The sequence below is a fragment of the Pseudorca crassidens genome, chromosome 2, assembly GCF_039906515.1.
Source record: "Pseudorca crassidens isolate mPseCra1 chromosome 2, mPseCra1.hap1, whole genome shotgun sequence".
In the NCBI taxonomy this organism is placed as follows: domain Eukaryota; kingdom Metazoa; phylum Chordata; class Mammalia; order Artiodactyla; family Delphinidae; genus Pseudorca; species Pseudorca crassidens.
Window position 1 is genome coordinate 145,185,567 of NC_090297.1, and position 26,169 is coordinate 145,211,735.

General features: G+C 46.6%; 1 protein-coding gene across 6 annotated transcripts in view; it reads right to left on the reverse strand.

Annotated features, from left to right (window-relative positions):
• TRAF5 (TNF receptor associated factor 5) overlaps positions 1-26,169 on the reverse strand; it is a 47,809-nt gene that overhangs the window by 17,662 nt on the left and 3,978 nt on the right. For 2 of the 6 annotated variants that reach the window (XM_067729038.1, XM_067729042.1), the window contains exons 2-5: positions 15,507-15,650; positions 5,488-5,566; positions 1,927-2,145; positions 885-942 (exon numbers count right to left, since the gene is read on the reverse strand). In XM_067729038.1, the coding sequence (XP_067585139.1) occupies positions 885-942; positions 1,927-2,144 (276 nt within the window). In that variant the 5' untranslated portion in view covers position 2,145; positions 5,488-5,566; positions 15,507-15,650. Of the gene's footprint in view, positions 1-884; positions 943-1,926; positions 2,146-5,487; positions 5,567-15,506; positions 15,791-26,169 lie in introns of those variants that run through there. The other 4 variants (XM_067729037.1, XM_067729041.1, XM_067729040.1 and 1 more) reach the window with 4 other exon arrangements.

Here is a 26,169-nt window from a genome sequence, read left to right on the forward strand (position 1 = left end):
TTTATCCCAACAAATCCCATGTTGTAGTATGCCAACCCCTGGCCTAGTGCGTGAGGCAGACACAAGTACAACTAAGCATTTGGAAAAGGCATCATAAGAGCAGAGAGAAGGAGCATGAACATTGGACTAAAAAGACAATTCACTTAAAAAATGGGCAAAGGATTTGAATAGGAATCTCTACAAAGAAGATATCCAAATGGCCAAGCACATGAAAAAATGCTCAGCGTCATTAATCATTAGAGAATCAAAACCACGAGATACCTCTTCATACCAACTAGGAAGACTATAATAAAAAAGATGGACCACAACGTATTTTGGTAAGGATGTGAAGAAGTTAGGACTCTCATACCTTCCTGGTAAGAATGTAAAATGGTGCAGCTGCTTTGGAAAATAGCCTGGCAGTGCCTCAGAACGTTAAACACAGAGTTACCATGAGACCCAGTCATTCCACTCCTAGGCACACACCCCAGAAACATGTACACTTTAAAGGCAAATTTTATGGTAAATGCATCGTATCTCAATAAAGCTATTGTTAGACATAATAATAATAAAAGAAAGTTTTAGAGACTAAACAGATGAGAAAGTGATTCCAGGAAGCAGGGTGTTTCATTTCTGCAAGTGACTCATGGTAACTGGAGCTAGTACAGGAAGAGGGTAAAGAAGAAGTGGGAGAAGAATCCTGGGGGGGTCAGTAAGGACTCAAACTAGCTTCTCTCAAAGAGGGGTGGGAGTGGGGTCCCACCTTACCCCACAGTAGAGGAATATGGATTCCAAGGAAGGTCCCCCTCCCGCTCTTCTGCTCTAACTTCTCTGTCCAATTCAACCCAGGACACTGGCTGCTCCGTCACCCAGAGAACTGCTAACCCAAAGCACGATTGTCTTACCTCCTGAGATTTGATCACCTCCTTATCTACAGGGCAGAGTGGGACTGTGTTTAATTCTCTGGAAAGAAAAATCAAAATGAAGCCAGAATTAAGGGTTGACCTCAACAGCCCATCCAAGAGCAGCCGCAGCGCTTCAGCCGCCCCCTTGCAGTTCCCCCTGAGCAGGCCAGGCCCTGTCTTTATTCATGCTGTCCCCTCCTCCCAGAAGGGGCCCCCCAGTACCCCAACTTCAGCACCTCCTCAGTCTGCCTGAGAAACTCCCATTCATCCTCCAGGATGTGAGTCAAAGAGGGAGTCCTGCAGACAGGGTCAAATGTCCTCTGCCAACGTTCCCTCGGCAGCGTTGTGCTATCACACTGTACCCCAACTTGCACCTTCACTAGAACATAGAGGGTCCTCTGTCACACTGGACCTCCAGCTCTTCACCTCTGTACACTAGAGCTTGGTTTAGCGGGGTGTCCAGAACACACAGGTGCTGAATGAACAAACCCAGGAATGAATGAGAAGGTGCTGTGATAACCCCCTTTGCAAGCTTGGGAGGGTACAACTTCCGTGGCGTCCCTGTATAAACCCCCAAGGCCTGCTTCCATGTCTCTCCTGGTCTCCACCTCAAAATGGCACAACCCACGTTTTACAGCTGCCGGGGAGTCGACAGAGTATCCACGGCGGCAAGGAACCTTCCAGATGCGACACCACCTCTGCCTCAAGGCAAGGAAAGGTCAGGGCGCCTACAGGAAAGACCCCCATGAGATACAGGTCCTTCCCCACATGGACTGCGCACTGAGGTCTGCCTTCGTGTGCAAAACAGGTGTGGTCTGAATTTTCAGAAAAGGTGACTATCAATAAGATGGAAAAAAATGAAGATTCTTCCTCAGGCTCTCAGAGAAGGGTGCTGGGAGGGCCCGTCCTCATATTCGTGGTTCTGTGGCCAACCACAGCAATTCCCGAAACCACGATTACAGTTGAGCGGCCACAGATGACACGTAGATCCCAGGAACAGCCCTGTCCGCTTCTGGCCGGAGCGCAGGCCCTGAGCGCTCACCTCAGGGACAGGATGCAGTGCTGGCAGAAGCGGTGCCCACAGCCCGTCTGGTGGGGGTTGTGAAGCACTGAGCGGCAGAAGGCGCATCTGTAGCGCTCTTCCAGCTGCTCCACAAACTGGTACTCTGCATCTGGCTCAAAGTCCAAAGACGTGGAGTTACCAGAATTCTGGCGGATGAAGCCACAGGGGACACCTCCTTGCTCCTCAGAACAAGCCATTCTGGGGGATCAGGAGAAGAGAAGGAAAATTCAGTGTGCGAACACCACAGCAACTACAGCCATCAGGTGTTTGAATCATCTGTTCCCTGATTAGTGAACATCACCCACAGGGTCATTCTGTTATGACTTTGTAACCATAGTAACAATCTCCTGCCACTGGAGGGCTCCTGCAGAGGGGAGGTGGCTTTGGGGCGCTCAGCGGGAGGCTGGACCAGATAACTTCTAGCGCAATTCAGTGAGACTTCAGCCCACTGTCCATCAAAAGGATGCTAAATTATCCTTCAGTGTGGCTACATGCTTGGGCAAAATATAGCCAGGTGTTAACTACATTCTGAGTAAACTCTGGTTATGGATTTTTCTTCCACTCATTTGAGAAAATTGAAACAAATTGTATACTAGTACATTCCTTGCAAAATATATAAATACACCACCACCACTAAGCCACACCATTTCTCACCTGAGCTAAATAAAAGCCCATTAACTGCTTTCCCCTCCAATCCATTCTCCATACAGCCAGGGTGATATTTTCAAAATACAAGTATGATGGAAGATTACCTCCCCTCATCATTCAGTGGCTTCCCAGAGCTCTTAGGTTAAAGCCCGTGGTGCTAAGCAGGCTACAAGAATGCATCCTCCCCACCCAGTAGCATCCTGGACCTCTCCTCCCCTTGCTTCCTGCACTCCAACTACACAGGCCTTCTTTTAGTTCTTCCAATATATCATGCTGCCTTCTGCCACAGGGCCTTTGCACGAGCTGTTGCCTCCGTGCTTCCACTATCCCCTTCCAGGCCTCCTCATTTAGTTAACTCATATTCATGCTTCAAATTTCATTGCAAGCTTCATATTCTCAGGTAAGCCTTTTCTTCTCCCCCTGGTCTGACAGCAGGAGGTCTCCTCATCAGTCTGTAAAACATGCAAGGCTTCCAGGGAGTGGCTAGGGGATAAAGGTAAGTGTGTGTGTGTGGGGGGGGTGGATTTTTTGCTTATAATCCTTTTGAATTTTTGAATATGGATATATTACCCATCCAAATATTTTAAAAATATACAAAACCAAAAACCCATTCATCCACTGTTATATCTGTCATAGAACCAGGTTCCATTCCTTCAGAGCAACGCTTGATTTGAGATTGGACACGCACTTGTGTGATTATTTTATTTATATCTATGCTCCTCAGTGACACACAGATAGCATCTGGTCTTGCTCACTGTTGCGTTTCCAGCCCTTGGCACTAAGCCAGGCGTGGAGAACAACTCAGCTATTTGTTGAGTTAAAGTTATTCAATGGACTTTTTGTGAGACCCTCAGCCAGGCAGCTCTAAGTAGTACTGGCCTCTAACATAGTGATCCTTTTTTCTTTTCTAATAGGTGAGGGAAATTAAGAGGTGCAAGCTTCCAGTTACAAAATAAATGAGTCATAACATAGTGATTCTTAACCTTTTCTGAGCAAGGACTTCCCCTGGCTTTGAAAATTTGATGAAAACTCTAGACCTTCTCCCTATAAAATAGCACACACGTCTTACATGTGTACCCTTAAGGACCCTTGGGACCCCCACCAGGGGTCCCCAGGTTAACAACAGTCTGTCTGCCCTGCAGGCATGCTGCTACTTTTGGCACAGTGCCAGGAGTCGTGGTTTCAGTGTCTGCAAACAGTGAAAGGATGGGTGGTCCTTGGGGGTGACATCCCTCCATGTGGCTGTGGTACAGGAAGGCTTGGCCTTCAGGATGGCTTGTTCTTGGGATCCCTCATGATTCTCCTGGAGCTGACAAGTTCAGCTGGGCCTGGGAGCAGCTGTGTGGCCTGACCACATAGGCAAGAGATGGGCAGCCCCATTCAACCCTAAGCTCTGCCCAGGTCAGCTGCTGAGTCCGGGCTGTGGCCTGGATGAATGGAGCAGAGGAAGCAACTGGCCTCTTTCAGCAAATAAAGCTTGCTCTCTGGAGAAGCCCAGCAGACCAGGGGATTTTCTTCTTTGTCCTGGGGTTTGAGACCAAAGCCCCACGTTTTCCTCCCTGCATGTTTCCTGCAGAATTTCAAGGGTGGTAGGTGAGCAGAACAAGATGTGATTGTTCCCCCTTTGACGTTGTTTACTCTTGAGATTTAACAAAAAAGTTTTAATTATGATGATGAAGAGGCACAGCACTTGATGTACACAAACAACCTAATAACCAAGACTCACCTTTCTCTCAGAGAAGGGGGAGAACCTATTCCAAACTGCCCTAATCTGTCCTGTGTCCTCTAGTCCCAAGGGAGGAGAACAATTCACGTCCTATGCCCCTGTAGGATTCTCTCTCAAGATCACACTTGTGTCTATGTCACAGAGCATCTAAATTTGGACCCTCAGAGATATACTCTAAAGCAGCAGGTCTGTTGAGCCCCCAGAACAAGGGAGTAGGATGTACAAAACTCAGTTTGGGTTCCCCTCCACTACATTCTATCCTATTTCCTAGCACAAGAATTTAATGTGCTCATCTGTGTCTCTGTCTTTCTCTACCTTCCAGTCAATTTTGCTGTGAACCAAAAATCACTCTACAAAATAAAATCTCTTAAAAAATGTGAGGACAACTAGGGCACCTACTAGGCACTGGTGAGGGACCACAGACACCTAAGTGCACAGGAGGAACCCCCAGCAACCAGTTGTTTCAATTATACTTTTATTTTTCCTAATATATTTTTTATCTTTCTTATTTTTATTATATTTTTTTGCGGTACAAGGGGCTCTCACTGTTGTGGCCTCTCCCGTTGCGGAGCACAGGCTCTGGACGCGCAGGCTCAGCGGCTGTGGCTCACGGGCCCAGCCGCTCTGCGGCATGTGGGATCTTCCCGGACCGAGGCACGAACCCGTGTCCCCTGCATCGGCAGGCGGACTCTCAACCACTGCGCCACCAGGGAAGCCCTATATTTCTTATTTTACTTTGTTCTTTATTCTTTGATATTTTACTGCTCCTTTTGTTTCTTTGTTTCTTTGTTTCTTTTTTTTTTTTTTTTAACCACACCACAAAGGCTGTGGGATCTTGGTTCCCAGGCCAGAGGTCAGGCCTGAGCTCCTGTGGTGGGAGCTCCGAGTCCAAATCGCTGGACTAACAGAGAACCTCAGACCCCAGGGAATATTAATCAGAGTGAGGCCTCCCAGAGGTCCTCATCTCAGCACCAAGACCTGACTCTATCCAACTGCCTGCAAACTCCAGTGCTGGACATCTCAGGTCAAACAACTAGTAAGACAGGAATACAGCACCACCCATCAAAAAAAAAAAAAAAAAGAAATGACAAAAACTATGTTACAGACGAAGGAGAAAGGTAAAAACCTACAAGACCAAATAAATGAAGATGAAATAGGCAACTTACCTGAAAACGAATTCAGGGTAATGATCGTAAAGATGATCCAAAATTTAAAATACTCTAGAAGGAATCAGTAGCAGCATAACTGAAACAGAAAAACAGGTAAGTGAGCTGGAAGATAAAATGGTGGAAATACTGCCAGGGAGCAGAATAAAGAAAAAAGAATGAAAAGAATTGACTACAGTCTCAGAGACCTCTGGAACAACATTAAATACACCAACGTTCGAATTATAGGGGTCTCAGAAGAAGAAGAGAGAAAGAAAGGGTTTGAGGAAATATTTGAAGAGATTATAGTTGAAAACTTCCCTAAGATGAAAAAGGAAATAATCAAGTCCAGGAAGCACAGAGGGTACCATAAAGGATACACCCAAAGAGAAACATGGCCGAGACATATTAACCAAACTTTCAAAAATTAAATACAAAGAAAAATATTAAAAGCAGCAAGGGAAAAGCAACAAATAACATACAAGGGAATCCCCATAAGGTTAACAGCTAATCGTTCAGACTCTGAAAGCCAGAAGTGGGTGGCAGGACACATTTGAAGTGATGAAAGGGAAAAACCTACAACCAAGATTACGCTACCTAGCAAGGACCTCATTCAGATTCGATGGAGAAATTAAAATCTTTACAGACAAGCAAAAGTTAAGAGAATTCAGCACCACCAAACCAGCTTTACAACAAATGCTAAAGGAAGTTCTCTAGGCAGGAAACACAAGAGAAGGAAAAGACCTACAAAAACAAACCCAAAACAATTAATAAAATGGTAGTAGGAACATACATATTGATAATTACCTTAAATGTAAATGGATTAAACACTCCAACCAAAAGACACAGACTGGCTGAATGGATACAAAAACAAGACCCTTATATATGCTGTCTACAAGAAACGCACTTCAGACCTAGGGACACATACAGACTGAAAGTGAGGGGATGGAAAAAGATATTCCACGCAAAAGAAAATCAAAAGAAAGCTGGAGTAGCATTTCTGATATCAGACAAAATAGACTAAAATAAAGACTATTAAAAGAGATAAAGAAGGACAATACATAATGATCAAGGGATCAATCCAAGAAGAAGATATAACAATTGTAAATATTTATTCACCCAACATAGGAGCATCTCAATACATAAGGCAAATGCTAACAGCCATAAAAGGGAAATGGACAGTAACACAATCATAGTAGGGGACTTTAACACCCCACTTTCACCAATGGACAGATCATCCAAAATGAAAATAAATAAGGAAACACAAGGTTTAAATGACACATTAAACAAGGTGAACTTAATTGATATTTATAGGCTATTCCATCCAAAAACAACAGAATACACCTTCTTCTCAAGTGTGCATGGAACATTCTCCAGGATAGACCATATCTTGGGTCACAAATCAAACCTTGGTAAATTTTTAAAAATTGAAATCATATCAAGTATCATTTCCAACCAGAATGCTATGAGACTAGGCATCAATTATAGGAAAAAAAACTGTAAAAAATACAAACACATGGAGGCTAAACAATACACTACTAAATAACCAAGACATTGCTGAAGAAATCAAAGAGGAAATCAAAAAATACCTAGAGACAAATGACAATGAAAACACAATGGTGCAAAACCTATGGAAGGCAGCAAAAGCAGTTCTAAGAGGGAAGTTTATAGCAATACAATCCTACCTCAAGAAACAAGAAAAATCTCAAGTAAACAACCTAAACTTACACATAAAGCAATTAAAGAAAGAAGAACAAAAAACCCCAATGTTAGCAGAAGGAAAGAAATCATAAAGATCAGATCAGAAATAAATGAAAAAGAAATGAAGGAAACAATAGCAAGGAACAATAAAACTAAAAGCTGTTTCTTTGAGAAGATAAACAAAATTGATAAACCATTAGCCAGACTCATCAAGAGAAAAAGGGAGAAGACTCAAACCAACAGAAGTAGAAATGAAAAAGGAGAAGTAACAACTGACACTGGAGAAATACAAAGGATCAAGAGAGATTACTACAAGCAACTATAGGCCAAAAAAATGGACAACCTGGAAGAAATGGACAAATTCTTAGAAAAGCACAACCTTCCAAGGCTGAGCCAGGAAGAAACAGAAAATATAAACAGACCAATCAAAAGCACTGAAATTGAAACTGTGATTAAAAATCTTCCAACAAACAAAAGTCCAGGACCAGATGGCTTCACAGGCAAATTCTATCAAACATTTAGAGAAGAGCTAACACGTATCCTTCTCAAACTCTTCCAAAATATAGCAGAGGAAGGAACACTCCCAAAATCATTTTACAAGGCCACCATCACCCGGATACCAAAACCAGACAAAGATGTCACAAAAAAAGAAAGCTACAGGCCAGTATCACTGATGAACATAGATGCAAAAATCCTCAACAAAATACTAGCAAACAGAATCCAACAGCACATCAAAAGGATCATACACCATGATCAAGTGGGCTTTATCCCAGGAATGCAAGGATTCTTCAATATACACAAATCAATCAATGTGATACACCGTATTAACAAACTGAAGGATAAAAACCATATGATAATCTCAATAGATGCAGAAAAAGCTTTTGACAAAATTCAACACCCACTTATGATAAAAACTCTGCAGAAAGTAGGCACAGAGGGAACCTAAGTCAACATAATAAAGGCCATATATGACAAACCCACAGCCAGCATCATTCTCAATGGTGGAAAACTGAAACCATTTGCTCTAAGATCAGGAACAAGACAAGGTTGCCCACTCACCACTATTATTCAACATAGTCTTGGAAGTTTTAGCCACAGCAATCAGAGAAGAAAAATAAATAAAACGAATCCAAATCAGAAAAGAAGAAATAAAGCTGTCACTCTTTGCAGATGACATGATACTATACATAGAGTATCCTAAAGATGCTACCAGAAAACTACTAGAGCTAATCAATGAATTTGGTAAGGTAGCAGGATACAAAATTAATGCACAGAAATCTGTTGCATTCCTATACACTAATGTTGAAAAATCAGAAAGAGAAATTAAAGAAACACTCCCGTTTACCACTGCAACAAAAAGAATAAAATAGCTAGTAATAAACCTACCTAAGGAGACAAAATGCCTGTATGCAGAAAACTATAAGACACTGATGAAAGAAATCAAAGATGATACAGACAGAGGGAGAGATATACCATGTTCTTGGATTGGAAGAATCAACATTGTGAAAATGACTATACTACCCAAAGCAATCTACAGATTCAGTGCAATCTCTCTCAAACTACCAATGGCATTTTTCACAGAACTAGAACAAAAAATTTCAAAATATGTATGGAAACACAAAAGACTCCAAATAGCCAAAGCAATCTTGAGAAAGAACAATGGAGCTGGAGGAATCAGGCTCCCTGACTTTGGACTACACTACAAAGCTACAGTAATCCAGACAGTATGGTACTGGCACAAAAACAGAAATATAAATCAATGGAACAGGATAGAGAGCCCAGAGATAAACCCATACACATATGGTCACCTTATTTTTGATAAAGGAGGCAGGAATATACAATGGAGAAAAGACAGCCTCTTCAATAAGTGGTGCTGGGAAAACTGGACAGCTATATGTAAAACAATGAAATTAGAACACTCCCTAACACCATACACAAAAATAAACTCAAAATGGATTAAAGACTTAAATGTAAGGCCAGACACTATAAAACTCTTAGAGGAAAACATAGGCAGAACACTCTATGACATAAATCACAGCAAGATCCTTTTTGACCCACCTCCTAGAGAAATGGAAATAAAAACAAAAATAAACAAATGGGAGCTAATGAAACTTAAAAGCTTTTGCACAGCAAAGGAAACCATAAACAAGACGAAAAGACAACCCTCAGAATGGGAAAAAATATTTGCAAACTAAGCAACTGACAAAGGATTAATTTCCAAAATGTACAAGCAGCTCAATATCAAAACAACCCAATCCAAAAATGGGTAGAGATCTAAATAGACATTTCTCCAAAGAAGATGTACAGATTTCCAACAAACACATGAAAGGATGCTCAACATCACGAATCATTAGAGAAACGCAAGTCAAAACTACAATGAGGTATCACCTCACACCGGTCAGAATGGCCATCATCAAAAAATCTACAAACAATAAATGCTGGAGAGGGTGTGGAAAAAAGGGTGGAATGTAAATTGATACAGCCACTATGGAGAATAGTATGGAGGTTCCTTAAAAATCTAAAATCAGAACGACCATATGACCCAGCAATCCCACTACTGGGCATATACCTGGAGAAAACCATAATTCAAAAGACACATGCACCCCAATGTTCATTGCAGCACTATTTACAATAGCCAGGACATGGAAGCAACCTAAGTATCCATCGACAGATGAATGGATAAAGAAGATGTGGCACATATATACAATGGAATATTACTCAGCCATAAAAAGAAACGAAATTGAGTTATTTGTAGTGAGGTGGATGGACCTAGAGTCTGTCATACAGAATGTAGTAAGTCAGAAAGAGAAAAACAAATACCATATGCTAACACATATATATAGAGTCTAAAAACAAACAAACAAATAACAAAAAACGGTTCTGGAGAACCTAGGGGCAGGACAGGAAAAAAGAGGCAGACATAGACAATGGACTTGAAGACACGGGGATGGGGAAGGGTAAGCTGGGACGTAGTGAGAGAGTAACATTGACATATATACACTACCAAGTGTAAAATAGATAGCTAGTGGGAAGCAGCTGCATAGCACAGGGAGATCAGCTCGGTGCTTTGCGACCACTTAAGAGGGGTGGGATAAGGAGGGTGGGAGGGAGATGCAAGAGGGAGGGGATATGGGGATATACATATGCATATGGCTGATTCACTTTATTATACAACAGAAACTAACACAACATTGTAAAGCAATTATACTCCAATAAAAATGTTAAAAAATAATTTGAGGACTCCCAAAGAGTTTTTGCTTATGTCAGTTATATTTATTAACATTTACCATACCTGAGAGTAAAATTGAGGAATTAAAGAAAATATTTCTTTATTAATTCACTTTAAGATAATAATGAGCCAATTATATGTTAACATAAATAATATTTTTATGAAAAATAATCATTTTCCGAAAGAAAAAAGATTAGTGAGAAGAGTGGCTTTTTTTTTTTTTTTTTACGTTTTTGCACATATCAGTTTGGGCTTAAGAGAAGATAGCTGGATTCTCTTATCTACTCTGCATTCAGTCTGTTGCATTAACACATGTCATGTAGCTTCTGGAAAACACCACTGTATACTCATTAAAGGAGAGTAAAGATGGAAAGCGACATCTTAGTATTATTATGCAGATAGTTTTGCCCATGCAGATCCCCTGAAAGGGTCTCAGGGAGCCCCAGGCAGTGGTGTGGTGGTAAATGCTTAACAGTCTGCTCTCCTTGGGGAAAAATTCCAAGTCAAAGTTGTCAATTCTGTGCCTGAACATACCTGAATGATGCAAGAGCCGATTAGCTATAGGAAACCCATGTCCCAGTAAGACCTGCTCCAGCACCCCGGGGCCCCTGAAGCCCGCTTTTGGGACCATTGGTCTATCAGGCTGCCCGGTGGCCTGCTCCTTGTCAGTCTTTGTACTGGCAGGCCCAGCATGTGACCCTCACAGACAGTCTCCTTGCTCCTGCTGGATGGCCAGTGGAGGACAGGACAGCCCGGCCACACTCTCCCTACCACTGTGTGTCTTACCCGGCCCTGGTCAGCAGGCCTAAGTCATCCGCTGACCTTGTTCACTCTCCAGTGTCGTCTTGTCCAATACTTGTTTTCTATGCAATCGAGTTTTTATCTCATTAGATAAAAAAAAAATAAGCACTTGTGTTTTGCTCTACAATATAGACTTGAGAAGTGTCAGGGGGATGTTCTTATACGGAAACCGAGCAGTGAAGTTTCCCAGGGCAGGGTCTGTCTCCATCCTCTGAAGCTCCTTCAGGCCTGTGACTCAGCTCCAAAAATGGAATCAATGCACTGCGCTGGCTGACATTAGACAGCCCCAATAATAGAACTATAAAGGTTGACGTTTCTTTGTCTAACAAATATATTTCTCTAAGCAATTCAACATTTCCAGCTGGTACTCTGTCATTCCCAGGTTGCTATTTAGTGGAAATAAGAGCTCCATTTTATTAAAATCTTTCCCCTCTGGGTATGATAGCTTATGTAACAGGAACAGCAAAAGATTTCGGTTCTTATAAATAAGAAAAAAAAATCATCAAAATTACTATTAGAGCGTGTATATCTCCTTACTGCAGTAAACAGTGTCTATTCCTGCCATTGATGGAATTATAATGGTCCTCCTGCTGAAGAGTTATTAACTCAAACCAAGAAAGACAAGAGAAAATCATATCCCATCTGCTACCTAAGAACTCTTTTTGAGTTTATTTTAAATGCCATTTTTAAGCTTCATAAATTGATGCATCTTTTCCCTGAGAATTTTCTAGAAATTCCAAAGAAAGGCTAGGATGTCACGATTTAAAATATTCCCTCCCTCCCTCCTTCCTTCCTTTCCTCCTTCCTTCCTTCCTTCCCTCCTTTCTTCCTTTTTTTGAGAAGCTTTGTCATGTACTTTAATATCTGGTATATCTAGGCCCTCAACCCGACCCCACTGTCCCTCTTTACTTAGATATTTCTTCTGACTCATTTTTGGGGAACACATAATACATAATCTAACATTCTGAAGCAGCATGAGTTTGGCTTTTCGTTACAATAAAAAGGACACATGTCTAGCAGAATTCACTCTCAGGTTTAACACACAAAAAAGGAAGGTCTGTCTGTCCACACTACGTCCACAGTCCCCCAGCATCTTGTATAGATTAATGAAGGTTTGGAAAACTCAGGAATGCTTTTATGTATTATATTTTACTTCATAGCACATAAGCTCAGGAACTGTCTTCAGGGTTTTCAAGTTCTGATTCTTGAAAGTTCAAGATCAAATCACAGAGTGAACAGGGTACAGGGCCAGAGACCTGGGCTCAGCTCCTGCTCTGCCACTCACCAGCTGTGACCCGTGGGAAGACACTCCCACAGATCCCTTGTTTGTACATCCCAGCACACACTCAGCATGTACTTGTCCTGGGTTGGGTCCTGAGAATGCGGAGACCTGTGACAACACATCTGTCCTTGAGGGTCTCCAAGTGGAGCAGAGGAAATCAGACCCAGGAATGATATATGGCAATACCCTCGCGGCTAGTCCCCCCAAGAGAGATTTAAACAAGCTGCTGGAGCCCAGATGAGGGGTAGCTAATGCTTTCTGAGGTGTCTGTGCTGATTCCAGAGAGAAGAAAACATCTCCGCTGGTCTTGAAGAAGGAGGAGGCATTTTCTAAATGAAGGAGATAAAACAATTTCCCAGAGGGTATCACAAAGTTCAGGAACAGTTAATGATTAACTGTAGCTGAAGTGAAATTAGGGGAACACGCCAGTCATCCGCCTGTTTGCTCTCAGATCCATCCTCTGCCCTGCCTCTGCCCTGGTCTGCATCGTCAAGGGGGCTGGCCCCCCAAAAACTGTGTTTCCATAGTCCCCTGGCTTCTGGCTCCATTCAGCCAATGAGAGACACGGGCAGGAGACTGCAGGGTAAGAGGCAGGGAGTAGTAGACCATTTCTCCTGCATCCCTCAGTGTCAGGCAGCATCTCAACAGTGACTGGGCTCCTCCACGGCTTTAATCCCCACCAATGGCCCCTCTCTCTGTGAACTAGCTCCACCAGGCAGGTCCCTGGCTCCCAAGCTCTGGAAACACCATCTCCTCTCTTGGTCCCTTCTGCTCTAGAGGGGGTGGGCAGCTTCCCGCTACGAGTCATCTTGGAGTTGCCTCACTCCAAGTGTCCTGTTTGGCTTCCCCGTTTTGCTATCCCCTGTGCCACTAAATTCCCAGCTGGGAACACCTAGAAAGGTCTCCGTGAGATGTGTGTGTGGAAGGGGGGGAAGAGCACGTTGTGAAGAGCCCTGAGTGTATGCTGGTCAGGAAGTCCAGTTTTCACTCCATGGTTTTCATCTCTTTAGGGACGACAGACATAAAGGACAGGCCCAGGCGGGGAGTTGAGGGGAAGAAGCTACTAAAACAGACCAAAGAGGATGACGACAGCCTGATCTAAGGCAGGGGCAAAAAGAAGCTATGTTCGTGAGGCATTCTTGAGAGAAAATGCATAGATTCAGAAATGGGTTTGATGGAAGGGCCGAGTGAGAGGACATGGAGGATGACCCCAGGTTCCAGTTTGGAGGGCTGAGTAAATCATGGCACCAATGGGAGAGGATGAAGGAGAGAAGAAAGTGAAGGATGCCGGGAGGAGACATATCCAGGTTGGGGTGCCTTAGGGACAATCTTAGAGTAATGGGGGTGACTCAGACCAGCCGACATCTAACATCTCTTCCAGAATAAATTATATGATTCTGAGGAATGGCCACATTTTCTTTGTGGTCTCAATAATTGTTTTAACACTGCCCAAGGTGCTAATTTTTATTTATTTATTTATTTTTTACTTTGCAAGTAATTTGGTTGTCATTTTAGTGATGACATTTGACATAACAGGCTTAGATCTATGTCAGGAACGTAAGGTCTGGCGAGATAAGACATCCCAGAGAGCCAGCAGCGCATGAACTCCTGGAAGCTAGTACTGGGGTCTGCTGTCTGGTCCTTCCCCATCACACCCACTGCTACAGCACAGCCCCGTGTTTCTCCCTATTTGGGATTTAATCAGTGCTGCTTCCCCCAAAGTTAACTCCCATTCAGCCTGTGTGACCTTGCACCCACTACTAGGTCTGAGATCCCTACTGCTAATGACTGGATTTGACAGCAGTTCTTAGGGTCCAGGGGGTGTTGTTAAATGTACCTCGGTGCCTGGATGGGGGAGTCTGAGGACTGTGGGGGAGGCCTGTAGCCCTTCCAGAGGCCCCTTTGTAAGAAAGGGTACTGACAGTCAAGAGAGATTGCTTCCTTTGGGAGGTGAGACCCGGGTGATAAGATGGGGGCACAAAGGCTGGCCAGGTGCCCCAGGATGGTCCTTGAGCCAAGGGCAACAGATGGGTAACAACACACCAGCCCATGAAGCTGCCAGTTATAGGGTGGGCTGCCAGGAGCCAAACAACCCATTTCTCAGTTCTGCTCAGGCCTCGCCAGGACCTTAAGAAGCCGACTCCCCGAGGTTCACGTTAACAGGGGGCAGGTGCAAATATGTTATTCCCCAAACCCACCCGAGACCCAGTGACAGGTCCTGGGCTTAAATTAAAGGAGGGGAGATGTTGGTTATTGATGAGGAAAAGTTAAAATGTGAAATCCCAAGATGCTGTGACTCGGGGAGACGCCCGAACCTGTGCCCTGGGCAGTGATCTAATAGAGAACAGCCTTGGCTGGTATGGCCAGATGCCCACCTGTTGAAGGACAGGAAGTTCCCTTTATCAAAGTCACACCTGGTCCTTGAATTCTGAGATGCTGCTCTTCCAGGAAGAATGGTTACTACCAGAAAAATGAAAAACAAAACAACAACAAAAAAAAAAAGAAAAGAAAAGAAAGAAGAAGAGGAGGAGGAGGCAGCAAAAGAGGAAGAAGAAAAAGAAAAGCCCTTTATCTAGCACGCTGCCTCCACTGGCACAGAGAATGGAGATGGGCCCAAAGTTGTTACCAAAGCCTCTGTCTGCAACGGCCCAGAAAGCTCCTGAAGGTGAAACCCCTCAAGACAACTGCTGGCCTCTGCCCCCGCTCATGCTTCTCTTCCTCTCCGCTGTTCCCACAGCCTAACACAACAACACAACCACTGTGTGACCTCCAGGACAGACTGGTTTTATTTTCATCAACCTTTAACTATGCAGGTTAGACAAAGAGGAAGGGCCTTGGAGAAACTCAGGTGTAAAGAGGTCATTTCCCATCAGGTCTAACGTGACAGGGAGACCATGCAGGGAGCAGGTGATCCCACCACAGCCAGATGACATGTGACAACAGCCCCCCAAACCCAACTGTCCCATCCACACGATGGCTGGCTTTGGTGTCGCAGAGGCAGAGGAGGGTGTCTTTTCTTTTCCTTACACTTTTGCAGAAGAGGGTTTTCTTGGACACGGGATGGAGAATGATGTGGGTATGGTTTTAATTCCTTTGAAGAGAAGTGTGATGTCTCTCCAAGTTGTCAGGAGACCTCTGGTTCCTCATTTCCTCTGGGAGTGCAGCAAAGCACTGCTGGTGGAGAGAAGGGGGCGTCAGGGGCTGAAGGGCATTCCTGAGGCCCTCCTGACTCTGTGGCCGCTGCTGCTTTAACATCAGTCTCACTCAGGGAAGCCTTGAAGGGAACTCTCTCCTGCTTAGAACCAACCAGAGTCCACCTGGCTCCAGGTGATGCTGCAGAAGACCTCCGAGATTTGCTCTCGGAAGTTAGAGCAAGAGGGAAATAATAAAGACTGCTGACCTTCCCATGCAAGAGCTTCCTCTATAAGAAGCTCTGACTCAAGTCAAAGCTTTGACCCTCTGCCTCAGCTCCACGCCCATCACAGTCCCCACTGCTGTCCGGGTTCGGCTCAGCAAGCTGCTCGAGGGTGGGGCTGTCCTCATTAGTCTTCAGACCTTCAGAGCCAGCCGAGGCCCGGCACAGATCACTCCATCAACATTTGGTACAGAAGAAGGGAAATTCAGGATCAATGTAAGGCCTCAGTGGAAAAGGGCTATTGGAAGGAGGGCCATGAAGACAACCTAGGACAAATCGGAATGAAGCAGACGGACGGCAAGGGGGCGATATGAAAAGATGTGAATGGAACCTAAGGGCTGGAACTGGACATGGGTCGCGATTACACTTACTGAGGCGACGTGCAGGCTCAGAGCCAGCGAGTTTATATGCATTGTCTCATTTTCATCCTGACAGCAACCCTATGATGTACACATTATTATTATCATCCCCAGTTTCTGAATGGAACATCTCCCAAGTTCACCTGTACTCTGCCCTTGAACAAGCCGGAGGCCCAAATCATCTGGGTGCTGGGGTAGGAGGTGAGGCCCCATGAAGGTAGTTTGGAAAAGCACAGTTATATTCATTTGATGATCTAAACTGTAACCACATAATCAGATTTGACAATTAGTCTCTCCTAAACTGTTGCCCTCTGGCCATTTACGTGGCATTTGACACGTCCTTCTCAAAACTCCCCGGGGGTGGGGGGGGACACGTACCTTTTGGTTCTCCTGAGGCCCAGACCACACCTCCAGGCGGCTCCCCCCACAGGGCTCCCCTGAGGCTGGGTCAGCTCTCTTGCCACAGCTCCCACCCGCCTCATTTGAAAGGCTCCCTCACCCTCAGCCAGACTGCATTTCCCAGTGTGAGTGAGCATCCCTGCTTCATCGAGGCACGGGGCTACCATCTCAGACTCCGTTCTCCCTCCCGTCTCCCTTCCTGATGGGCCTTTTGCTCCCACAAAGAGGCTCTCAGAAAGTGATGGAGATTCCACAGACCCTGCAAGTGGAGTGACATGGAAGCTGGAATACACAGCCAACGGACAACAGTTCAGATTTAGCTTGGCACTCAGAAGCATTTTTAAGCAGGGACTGAGCCAGGCCCCACCCTCCATGGCCTAAGGGTGCTCTAAGGAAAGGGGAGAGACCGGAGACCACCCTAGGCAGGCTACAGAACAGACGGGCTAAGGAGGATCCAGAAACCTTGGCTTGACCTTTTGGTGACTTTTAGCTAACAAAGGCCAACATCATTGGAGCTGTGCCTCATCTTCCCACAAGGCTCACACACACCTCCCACTGCGTTAGGTTCGTACCTCCAAAGCTGACCACAGATGTGTGAAGTACTGTCGACTGCCAACAGCCCCCAGAGCTCTGGAAGACTCTGTGGCTGGGGCATGAGTCGATGTCCTGGGAAAGGCAGATGGGCAATCCCCTCCTGACCAGCTGTGAGGCCAGCTCTGGCCCAGGTCTGGGGAGGAAGCACACGGGACCGAAGGCGGCCCTCTCCCCCCAGCCCTGGGGGGAGAAGCTTCCCGAGGTCCGTTACCCCAGGCACACCCCAGACGGCCAGCCCACACATGGGCAGGCAGCCTAGAGTCCCCTCAGTTCAACGGTTGATGTTGGGCTATTGGGACTGATGGGCTTGATCAGGACGACAGAAGAGGGAAAGCAGGTGGGGAGTCCAGGAAGGGGACCCAAGAAAAGCAGACAGAATCTGAGGAGTGGCTTCCCCCAACAACTGAGCCAGTCAGCTGTGGAAGGACTTAAGGGATCAGCTAGCCAGAAGTTTCACAGGTGTTTTTAAAAACAGTGAAACTTATCAAACCAAATCTCAAGAAAAACCAAATCCATAAATAAAGGATTTGTACAGAGAACCTGTCTGGTTAAGCAAGGCCTGTTGGGTTGCCTACAATCTACACCCCTCTGGCAGCTCTTCTGGGTAATTGTAGGGGTTCTACAGTTTGGTTTTTTCAAGTTAATAATAATATGTACTAGTGCTTTGCAATTTGTACTTTCACATACAATGTCACACCCAGTCCTCACACTAACCCCATAGGAATATCATGGTCATATTTCTGATGAAGTACTTGAGGCCCCAAGTTGTGAAGCACCTATGCCCCAAATTACACAGCTAACATGTGATGGAGCAGGAACTTGAATCTAGGCTTTTTGACTACAAATCCAGTACTCTTTACTCCATGTCATGTCCAGAAGTAAAGGTACCACAACCCAACTGGTACCGAAAGGGAGGTCTTGATGAGAGGCAGTAGAGCCTGCTGGTTAGAGACCAGCTCTGGAACCTCACCACTGGGGTTCAATCTTTTCTGCCATTCACTTACCTGTGTCACCTCTCTTCATCTGCAAAATAGGACAATAGCACCTGCCTCTAAGGCTCAGTTAATATTAAACGTATTAATCTACATAAATTACCAGCACACAGTGTCTGGCACAAAAACAAGTGCTTAATACTCATGCTTGTCCATTCTTCACTCCTGGCCAGCATTTATTCAGTGCCTGCTGCATGCAGAGGTCTGAACCTCATTCTATTGTGGGAAGGGGTGCAAGTGGGACAGGACCCCAAGTTCCTGTTCCCAAGATGTTTTCAGTCCAGTGGGGAGCATGTCTAGGCACAAAGCACAGCACCAGTTTCCGAAGTGGTTGGGTCCCTGGATGCTCTGCTAAGAATGTGCCCTGGAACATGATAAAAATGCTGGCTTGGACACCATACCCCAGAGAAACAGACCTCTGCTTTGGGTACTATTTGTTACAATAGTTTAGCGTGGCCTAATTAATATGTTTCAGAATCAGGATCTCTCAGCGGTAGCTAGAAGTCTGCTTTTTTAATGAGTTCTCAGGTTCGATTTTGCAGCCCGTTACAGTGTGAGACAAGCCGAGCTAGACCACCGTACCGGCTTCCGGGTCACTTTCTCCTTGCTGGCCACTCCTCACTGCCCCACCTCTCGGGCACCCAGGCTGGTGCTGGACCTCTGCTCTCTTCCATCTACACTTGTGCTCTTGGTGAGCCCATCTCGGCTCCTGCCTTGGATGCCATCTAAGGCTGACAATGCCCTGGTTCCTATTTGCAGCCTGGACCCCCATCCTGAACTCGAGTCATCCCGACTGCCTAGTCCATAGCTCCATGTTTGTTCACTGAGCATCTCAAACGTAAGACATCCAGCCCCACCCAGCCTGCTCCTCCTATACCGCCTTCCCCCACCTCAGTAAACCAGTACCGCCAGTCACCCTGTTGCTTGGACCAAGAATTCTGGAATCATCCTTGGCACCTCTCACTCTCCATCCCACAACACCAAATCCTATTGGCTCTTCCTCCAAGCATATCTACCTACTTCTCTCTACTGTCAGCATAACCATCCCAGTCTAAGCCACCGTCACCTCCCCACTGGATAAAGCCCTCGTCTCCTAGCTGGTCTCTTCCTCTGCCCCTGTCCCTTTACAGTCTATTCACAACCCAGCAGTCAGAGTGGTCCTTTTAAAAACAGAAGTCAGATATGTCACTCCTCTGCTCCAAAGGCCCCATCTCACTCAGGGTAAAAGCCAGTGTCCTCAGAGTCCTGTGATCTGGCCTCCATTCTCTGTCCCCATTTCCCAGCGCTTTCCTCTGTTCACACACTCCAGTGACACCAGCCTCGCTTCTTCTTGACTAGTAGGAGAGCCTTCTGCGTGCTGCCGCCCTGCCTGGAATGCTCTTCTGCCTGACACCTGAATAGCTTATTCCTCACTTCTGGTACCTGCTCACGTGTTACTTCACAAGTGAGGGCTTCACCGACCCACGTAGAGTAGCAACATCCCCGGCAGCCCCGTCATCACCTGCTGCATTTTTCTCCAAAGCGCTTATTACCATGTAGCTTGGTATACGCTTGCTTCTTTACTATCTTCCTGCCAGAATATAAGCTCCATGAGGGCAAGAATGTTTCTTCTGCTTCCTGAGGTAGCAGTACTTAGAACTGGGCATATGATAGGCACTCAGTAAGTACTCATGGGAAGACTGAACAGCAGCCTTACAGTTTCTGCAGAAAGCAGGACAGGCTCTCTCCCACGGAACATGCTCCCCAGGGCCTAACACTTCATCTCAACCCATTCTGAGTCCTGAAATTCTACCAGTCACAGCTAGAGAAGGCAAAGCTGGCTAATGATGGCTGACTTGGGGGGGGGGGGTGTAGTCAGTGTAAGGAGGGGGAGGGTCTAGCTATCCGGGGCTGGAAGAGTGGAGCCTGAACAGTGCTCCTTACTCCCACCAATGTGAACTAGCCCCTGGGTGAGGTGTCCCAGTGGGCAGCCAGGTACCTGCGAAAGAGAGAAAATGCTGAGAAGGACTTCTTTCTTCTTTTGCCACAAAAACTTCTACTTAGAAAACAATCATGGAAGAAGTGTTCAAATAATTCAATCTAAGAAGATGTGATAAGAGGTATGGAAAATGAAAATCATGAAACAATTGTCTAAAGGACTAAGGACAATAAAAAAGAATATCATAGAACTGAATCTATAATTATCATAGAACTAAAATCCTAGACAATATCAACATGGCAAGATGTGGGGAAAGACCAAAGGGACAGAGCAGTGCAAAATATTTGTCTGATTAGAAAGAAAATAGAGATCTTGAGCCCCTCATTCTTGAGAAGGACTTTTTATTCAAAAAACAGGTACGGGGGTCTTCCCTGGTGGCGCAGTGGTTGAGAGTCCGCCTGCCGATGCAGGGGACACGGGTTCGTGCCCCAGTCCGGGAAGATCCCACATGCCGCGGAGCGGCTGGGCCCGTGAGCCATGGCCACTGGGCCTGCGCATCCGGAACCTGTGCTCCGCAACGGGAGCGGCCACAACAATGAGAGGCCCGCGTACCGCAAAAAACAAACAAACAAACAACAACAACAAAAAAAAACAGGTACGGGGCCCTCAGCGAGGTGCCTCACAAGGTGCTAGAGATCTAAAATCACACTTGCTGGATTCCTTTTCTAGAGACTTCATCAGGTAACAGAGTTCTGGGCCAGTTTCCCTTTCAGCTCACACTCTTGTTTTCAACATCTGTTTCACACCGTTCTCTTCTGCACAGACCTTGACCACACTCCCCGTCTCCCCAGGAAACCTCATTTCCTATTGCACAGAAAATAGAAGTTTTCAGAGCAGAGATACCTCCACTTCCTGCCAACAGGCCTGCACATCCGGCCCTCTGTGCAGGGGGACCCTGCTCTGCCCTTCCTCCGCCCCCCCCCAGGGCCCCCGCAGAGGTGGCCTCTGCACCAGGACAAGCTCTCCACCTGTCCCAGCCTCCTGCCTACTCAGGGGTTTTCTGATCGGAAGAGGCTGCTTCTCCGTCAGCCTCCCCCTTTCAGCTGGCTTCTTCTATCAGCGCTCACACAATCACAAATCTCTCCTGAGATGCAAGCAACCCCCCAAATTCTCACTCTCATATTTCTCTAAGGTTCGAGCTCTGCTTCCTCTCACAGCCAAACCTCCTGACTCATCCTCCCCCTCTCACAGCGGAGTGACTATCTCCACCGGCCTCTCTTCAACGCTCAGCCCACTCCGGCCTGGCTCACACCCCACCAAGCCCCCCAAACTGCTCTCACCCAGGACCCAGGGACTCCTGGGTCACTTAAGCCAATGGTCAATTTTCCATCTTCATCTTAAGTGGCTTCCCAGAAACATCTGATGTTAGGGACCCCGACCCCCATCCCAAACCCAAACACACACTTTAAAATATTTTTTCCCCTTTAGCTTCCCTGAAACCACACTGTCCTGGCATCAAAGACCACATACGAACTAACGACGCCCAATGTCTCTCTCCACTGCATCTAGACCCACATGTTACTGCCTTCCTAGTGTTTCCTTTTCAATGTCTCACAGGCACTCCAAAGCCACCACATCCAAAATGTGGTGGCTTCCTCTCTCCAGTGGTCCCTCTTGGTGAGGGCCGCTTTTTATCTTGCTGTTGTCACCAGACAACTGGTATCATTGCTGGTAGTGCCCTCTCTCCTCCCTCACAACCAACCCCCGATTCAAGCCACATCCCTCTCCCCTGGGCCTCTGCACCAGCCTCCTATTACTTGTCTTCCCTCCCCTCCTGTGGCTGGTCTCCCCTCCCCTCCCCTCCTGTGGCTGGTCTCACCTCCCCTCCCCTCCTGTGGCTGGTCTCCCCTCACATCCCCTACTGTGGCTGGCCTCCCCTCACCCACTCACTCCCCCAAAGCATCCCTCACACAGCAGCCTGATTAGCCTCTGAAAAAGCCAAGGTGTTCTCACTCACACAGATTTTCCACAGCCTCCCGTTACTCTCACAGTTCCAAACCCTTAACTGAGCTACCGAGGTCCCACCCACTTCTCCAGGTTATCTTCCTCCCCACCCCTTACTCTCCAGCCTCTCTGGCCTTTTTGCCATTCCTCACAGGAGAGGAGAACCTTCCTTCCTTCCAGCCTTCGCCCTAAGGCTGGTCTCCCTTTGCTCAAGCTGTTGTCTCTGCTGGAAACATCCTCTCCTCCCTCCCCCCACTTCTCACGGAACTAAACTCATCCAAGCCCAGCTTAAGCATCATTATTCAGCTAATCAGCCCCTTCTTCCTCAGTACACGCCCTATTATCACTCTGTACTTCTCCTTCATAACACGTATGATTACATTCATTTCTAATGTAATTATCTGTTCAGTATTAGTCTACATGAGCAAATAGAAGGCTGGGCCGGGACTGTGTCTTTTTCAAGGTGCTGGCACAGAGCAACTGCTCAAATACCTGAGTAAATGAATAGCTGCCACTCTGGGTGCCTACAGTGTGCTAGATACCGTGGCCAGATGCTTTCTATGGGCTGTTGCACTCACTCTGCACAGCAGCCCAATGAGGGATGGGTACTAGTTTCATTACTCACGTTCATAGTTTACAGGTCGGGTCCTGAAGCTCAGGGAGATTGAAGAGCGTGTTCAAGGTGACGTAGCTGGCAACTGCCTGATTGGGATTCAACCTCGGGCTTGTCTCCTATCAAAGCCACTTCACCACGCTTCCCTCCGTACTCCCCGTGCTCACGCATGGCCCTAGACACAGTGGGTGATCAATCTAGGGGGATGGACACCCACTCCGCCATCTCACTTGATCATCGCAGTCACCCTTGAACTCTACACACGAGAATTACAACCCTCCTTTTCCAAATGAGGAAAATAGAGTTTGAGGGATCCAAAGTGTCACCCAGCAGTAGGCGGCCGTGTCGGGCTAGAACCCAGGTAATCTGGCCCCTTATCTAGGGTGGTTCTCTCTAGAGCATAACTATAGTTAGGCACTGAGGTGGGATTATGCAGGGAAGCTGTGCAGAAAAGCGTTAACAGAGCAGGCCTGCACCTGCTACCCCTAGAAAGGTCTGCTTCCAAGGATGGGCCTCGGCTGATGTCTGGAAAGGTGGATTCGGGGTGGGCTCTCACCACCCCGAGTTGCTCATTGTGCCTGAACTGTGCAAACAATGGGATTTAGGCTGAATATCTGTTTTGTTTTGTTTTGTTTTGTTTCTGGAAGTCTGAGATTTTGGTTGTATGCTAGGCAGAGGGTGCCTACATGACCAGTCCTCAATAAAAATACTCGGCACTGAGTCTCTAATGAGCTTCCCCAATAGACAACATTTCACATGTGTCGTCACAGTTCAGTGCTGGACGAATTAAGCACGTCCTATGTGAATTCACTGGGGCAGGACACTTGGAAGCTGGTGCCTGGTTTCCTCTGGACTTTGTCCCATGTGCCTTTTCCCTTTGCTGATTTTGCTTTGTATCCTTTCACCGTGATAAATCTTAGCTCTATGACTATAGGCTGAATCCCGTGAGTCCTCCTAGCAAATCACTGAACCTGGGCGTGTTCTTGGAGACCAGCCTTCCTAACGAGAAACGAATTTTGAGTTTTCTTTGAAAAGAGTGAGAGGGGCACGGATTAGTAGATTAAAACAGGAGGCATTCCAGGAAGGAGAAACGATGTGAAGAGAGTTAGGAATAGATAAGTCAGGTGTAGAAGGCCCTGCCGCTGTGCAACATGGTCTAAAGAGAGCTGACACTGAGAAAATTCCGCATTACAGTTATGAGGTGGAAGAGACAGGGGTTACAGCAGTCAGTCACACTCGTTAGAAAGACCTAGTGTCAGTGAATTAGCATCACAGAAAGACTGAAAGAATTTAGCGTCTGCCCGTCCAAAGCAAATACATGGCACTGGGCATTTTTGAGGAAGTCTATGGGAGTGCTATGGAGAGGTTCAAGCAACATCCCAAATTATTAGGTTTTTTTCATATAAACCACCTCAACATCAATCTGCTCTAGAATAATCTACTTCCCATACATTAAGAACAACTATTCCTTCCTTCCTTTATCCCTCAGAAATGCCTCTGCCCGTGGTTCAACATTCCCTCCTCTCCCTCCCGTCTGTCCACCTTCCTCACGCCTCAGGAGGGCTTCCTGGAATGATCCCATCCAGTTGCTGAATCACTTCTTTTATTTATTCTGCATCTACTTAACACTCAAGCTTTCACTTCATAGTACATTAGTTTGCCTTGAACCCAGGGAAGCATGGGAAATTCTCCTAGGTTGTACCACAGATATCTGCCCAGCCTCTTCCTCAGAATCCCAACATCCTGAAGGTAGATGAGGGACCTCTGTGACCTGCTCAGCTTAACCCCACCCCCTGCCTCCATCCTCCAGCATCAAGGACTCCTCTAACAGAGGCTCAGAACATAGCCTGGCTGTTCCAAGCCATCCCCTTTAGGAAGGGAGCACAGAGAGGGCTCTGGCTGGCAGCTTTGTCCCAAGTCAACCTCACTCCTCATCCTGCTCTCACTTCACAGCTGGATCCCACTGAAGTAATGGCTCTGCTCCTGGTGAGCCACACAAGCCAGCATCTGTATTTTGCTTCCTAAATCCGTTTTATTTCTTCTGTGGGGTCCCTGTGTTGCCTCCCTGCCCAGCACTATGATTCCTCCAAGGCTGCACTGCTCTGCCCACATGTCCTTCTAAAGGACTGGAAACCTGCCCCTGAAACCCACCCCCTGGGGCTGAGCCTCCTCTATCTCACGCTGCCAGTCCCCTCCTCTGCCCTCTGCCTGCCAAGGGCTCGGTCCAACTTATCCCCACCATGCCCTGCCCCATTCCAGTTCACCGACTCTGGTCCCTGAGGTTGGCCTGGTCTAGAGATTGCAAAGCGACAGCAATAGGCTAGTTTAAATGATGGTCTAGCCTGGTATGTGGCAGTTCTTGTGCTTGTCTGTTTTTAATTTAAATCTGAATGCCTTTAGGCTAGACGCATATTCTCCACCTCCCCGGAGACCCCACAACTCCCTATGCTGTCAAACATGCGGGAGAAGAAAACCAGCTTTACTGAACCCACCATACACTAGGCTCTGTGTATATTTTGCCTTACTTAATCCTTCCAGCAACCCCAAGTGGGTGACATTACTATCTCTGTTTACTGGTGGGAAAACAGAAGCTCATGGAAGTTGGGCGACTTGCCCACATCATACAACTACAACCAGCAAGCCATAAATCCAGATTTGAACCAAGCTTGCCAGATTCTGAAACCCATCCTATTCCCACGACACCATTAGTGGAAGCAGTAGGTCTTGATTAGACTATGCATTAAGGAGTCCCCTCTGCAACAGTGTGGAAGAGAAAACAGAAGGGAAGGAAAGCGAGTGAATGGACAGTTCAGGTAGTGCAGGAAAAAGTGGGGGGCGGACGGGAACTCAGGTTGCAGCCCTGGGAACAGACAGTAGATCAGGACCGGCTGGGGAGAGACAGGACAGAGGTGGCTAAGGGACAGCAATGATCTCTGCAAGGGTTAGGGAGAACGTGGAGGAAGAGGCAGCTTGGGACGAGTATCTAAGGGGCCCCTGAAACATCACGGTGAGGATTTTGTGTATCCATCACAAATCAAACAGGCCAAGAAGAGAGCTGGGTGAGAGGTGGAGACTTGATCAGCCTTTCCTTAAGAGCGCTGGTCAACCTCGGGTGCACAGGAGGGTTCCAGGGAGAGGAGCGTAGGAACGGCAAGCCAGCCTGAGGACACAGTGTTGGCCCCATTCTGACACTTACAGGGCAGGAGGAGGACGAGAAGCTCGAGGTCAAGGAAGGAAACGACAGTGGGGACGGTGTGGCCCCCTCCAAGGAGCTGAGCAACAGCTGCAGAGCAGGCTGGCGACTGAGGATTACCAAGCCCTGGAAGCCTTGCAAAGGGCAATGTAAGCAGCAGGGCAGGTGCACGGTGCCGAGTGAGGAGAGCACCAAGTGCAAGG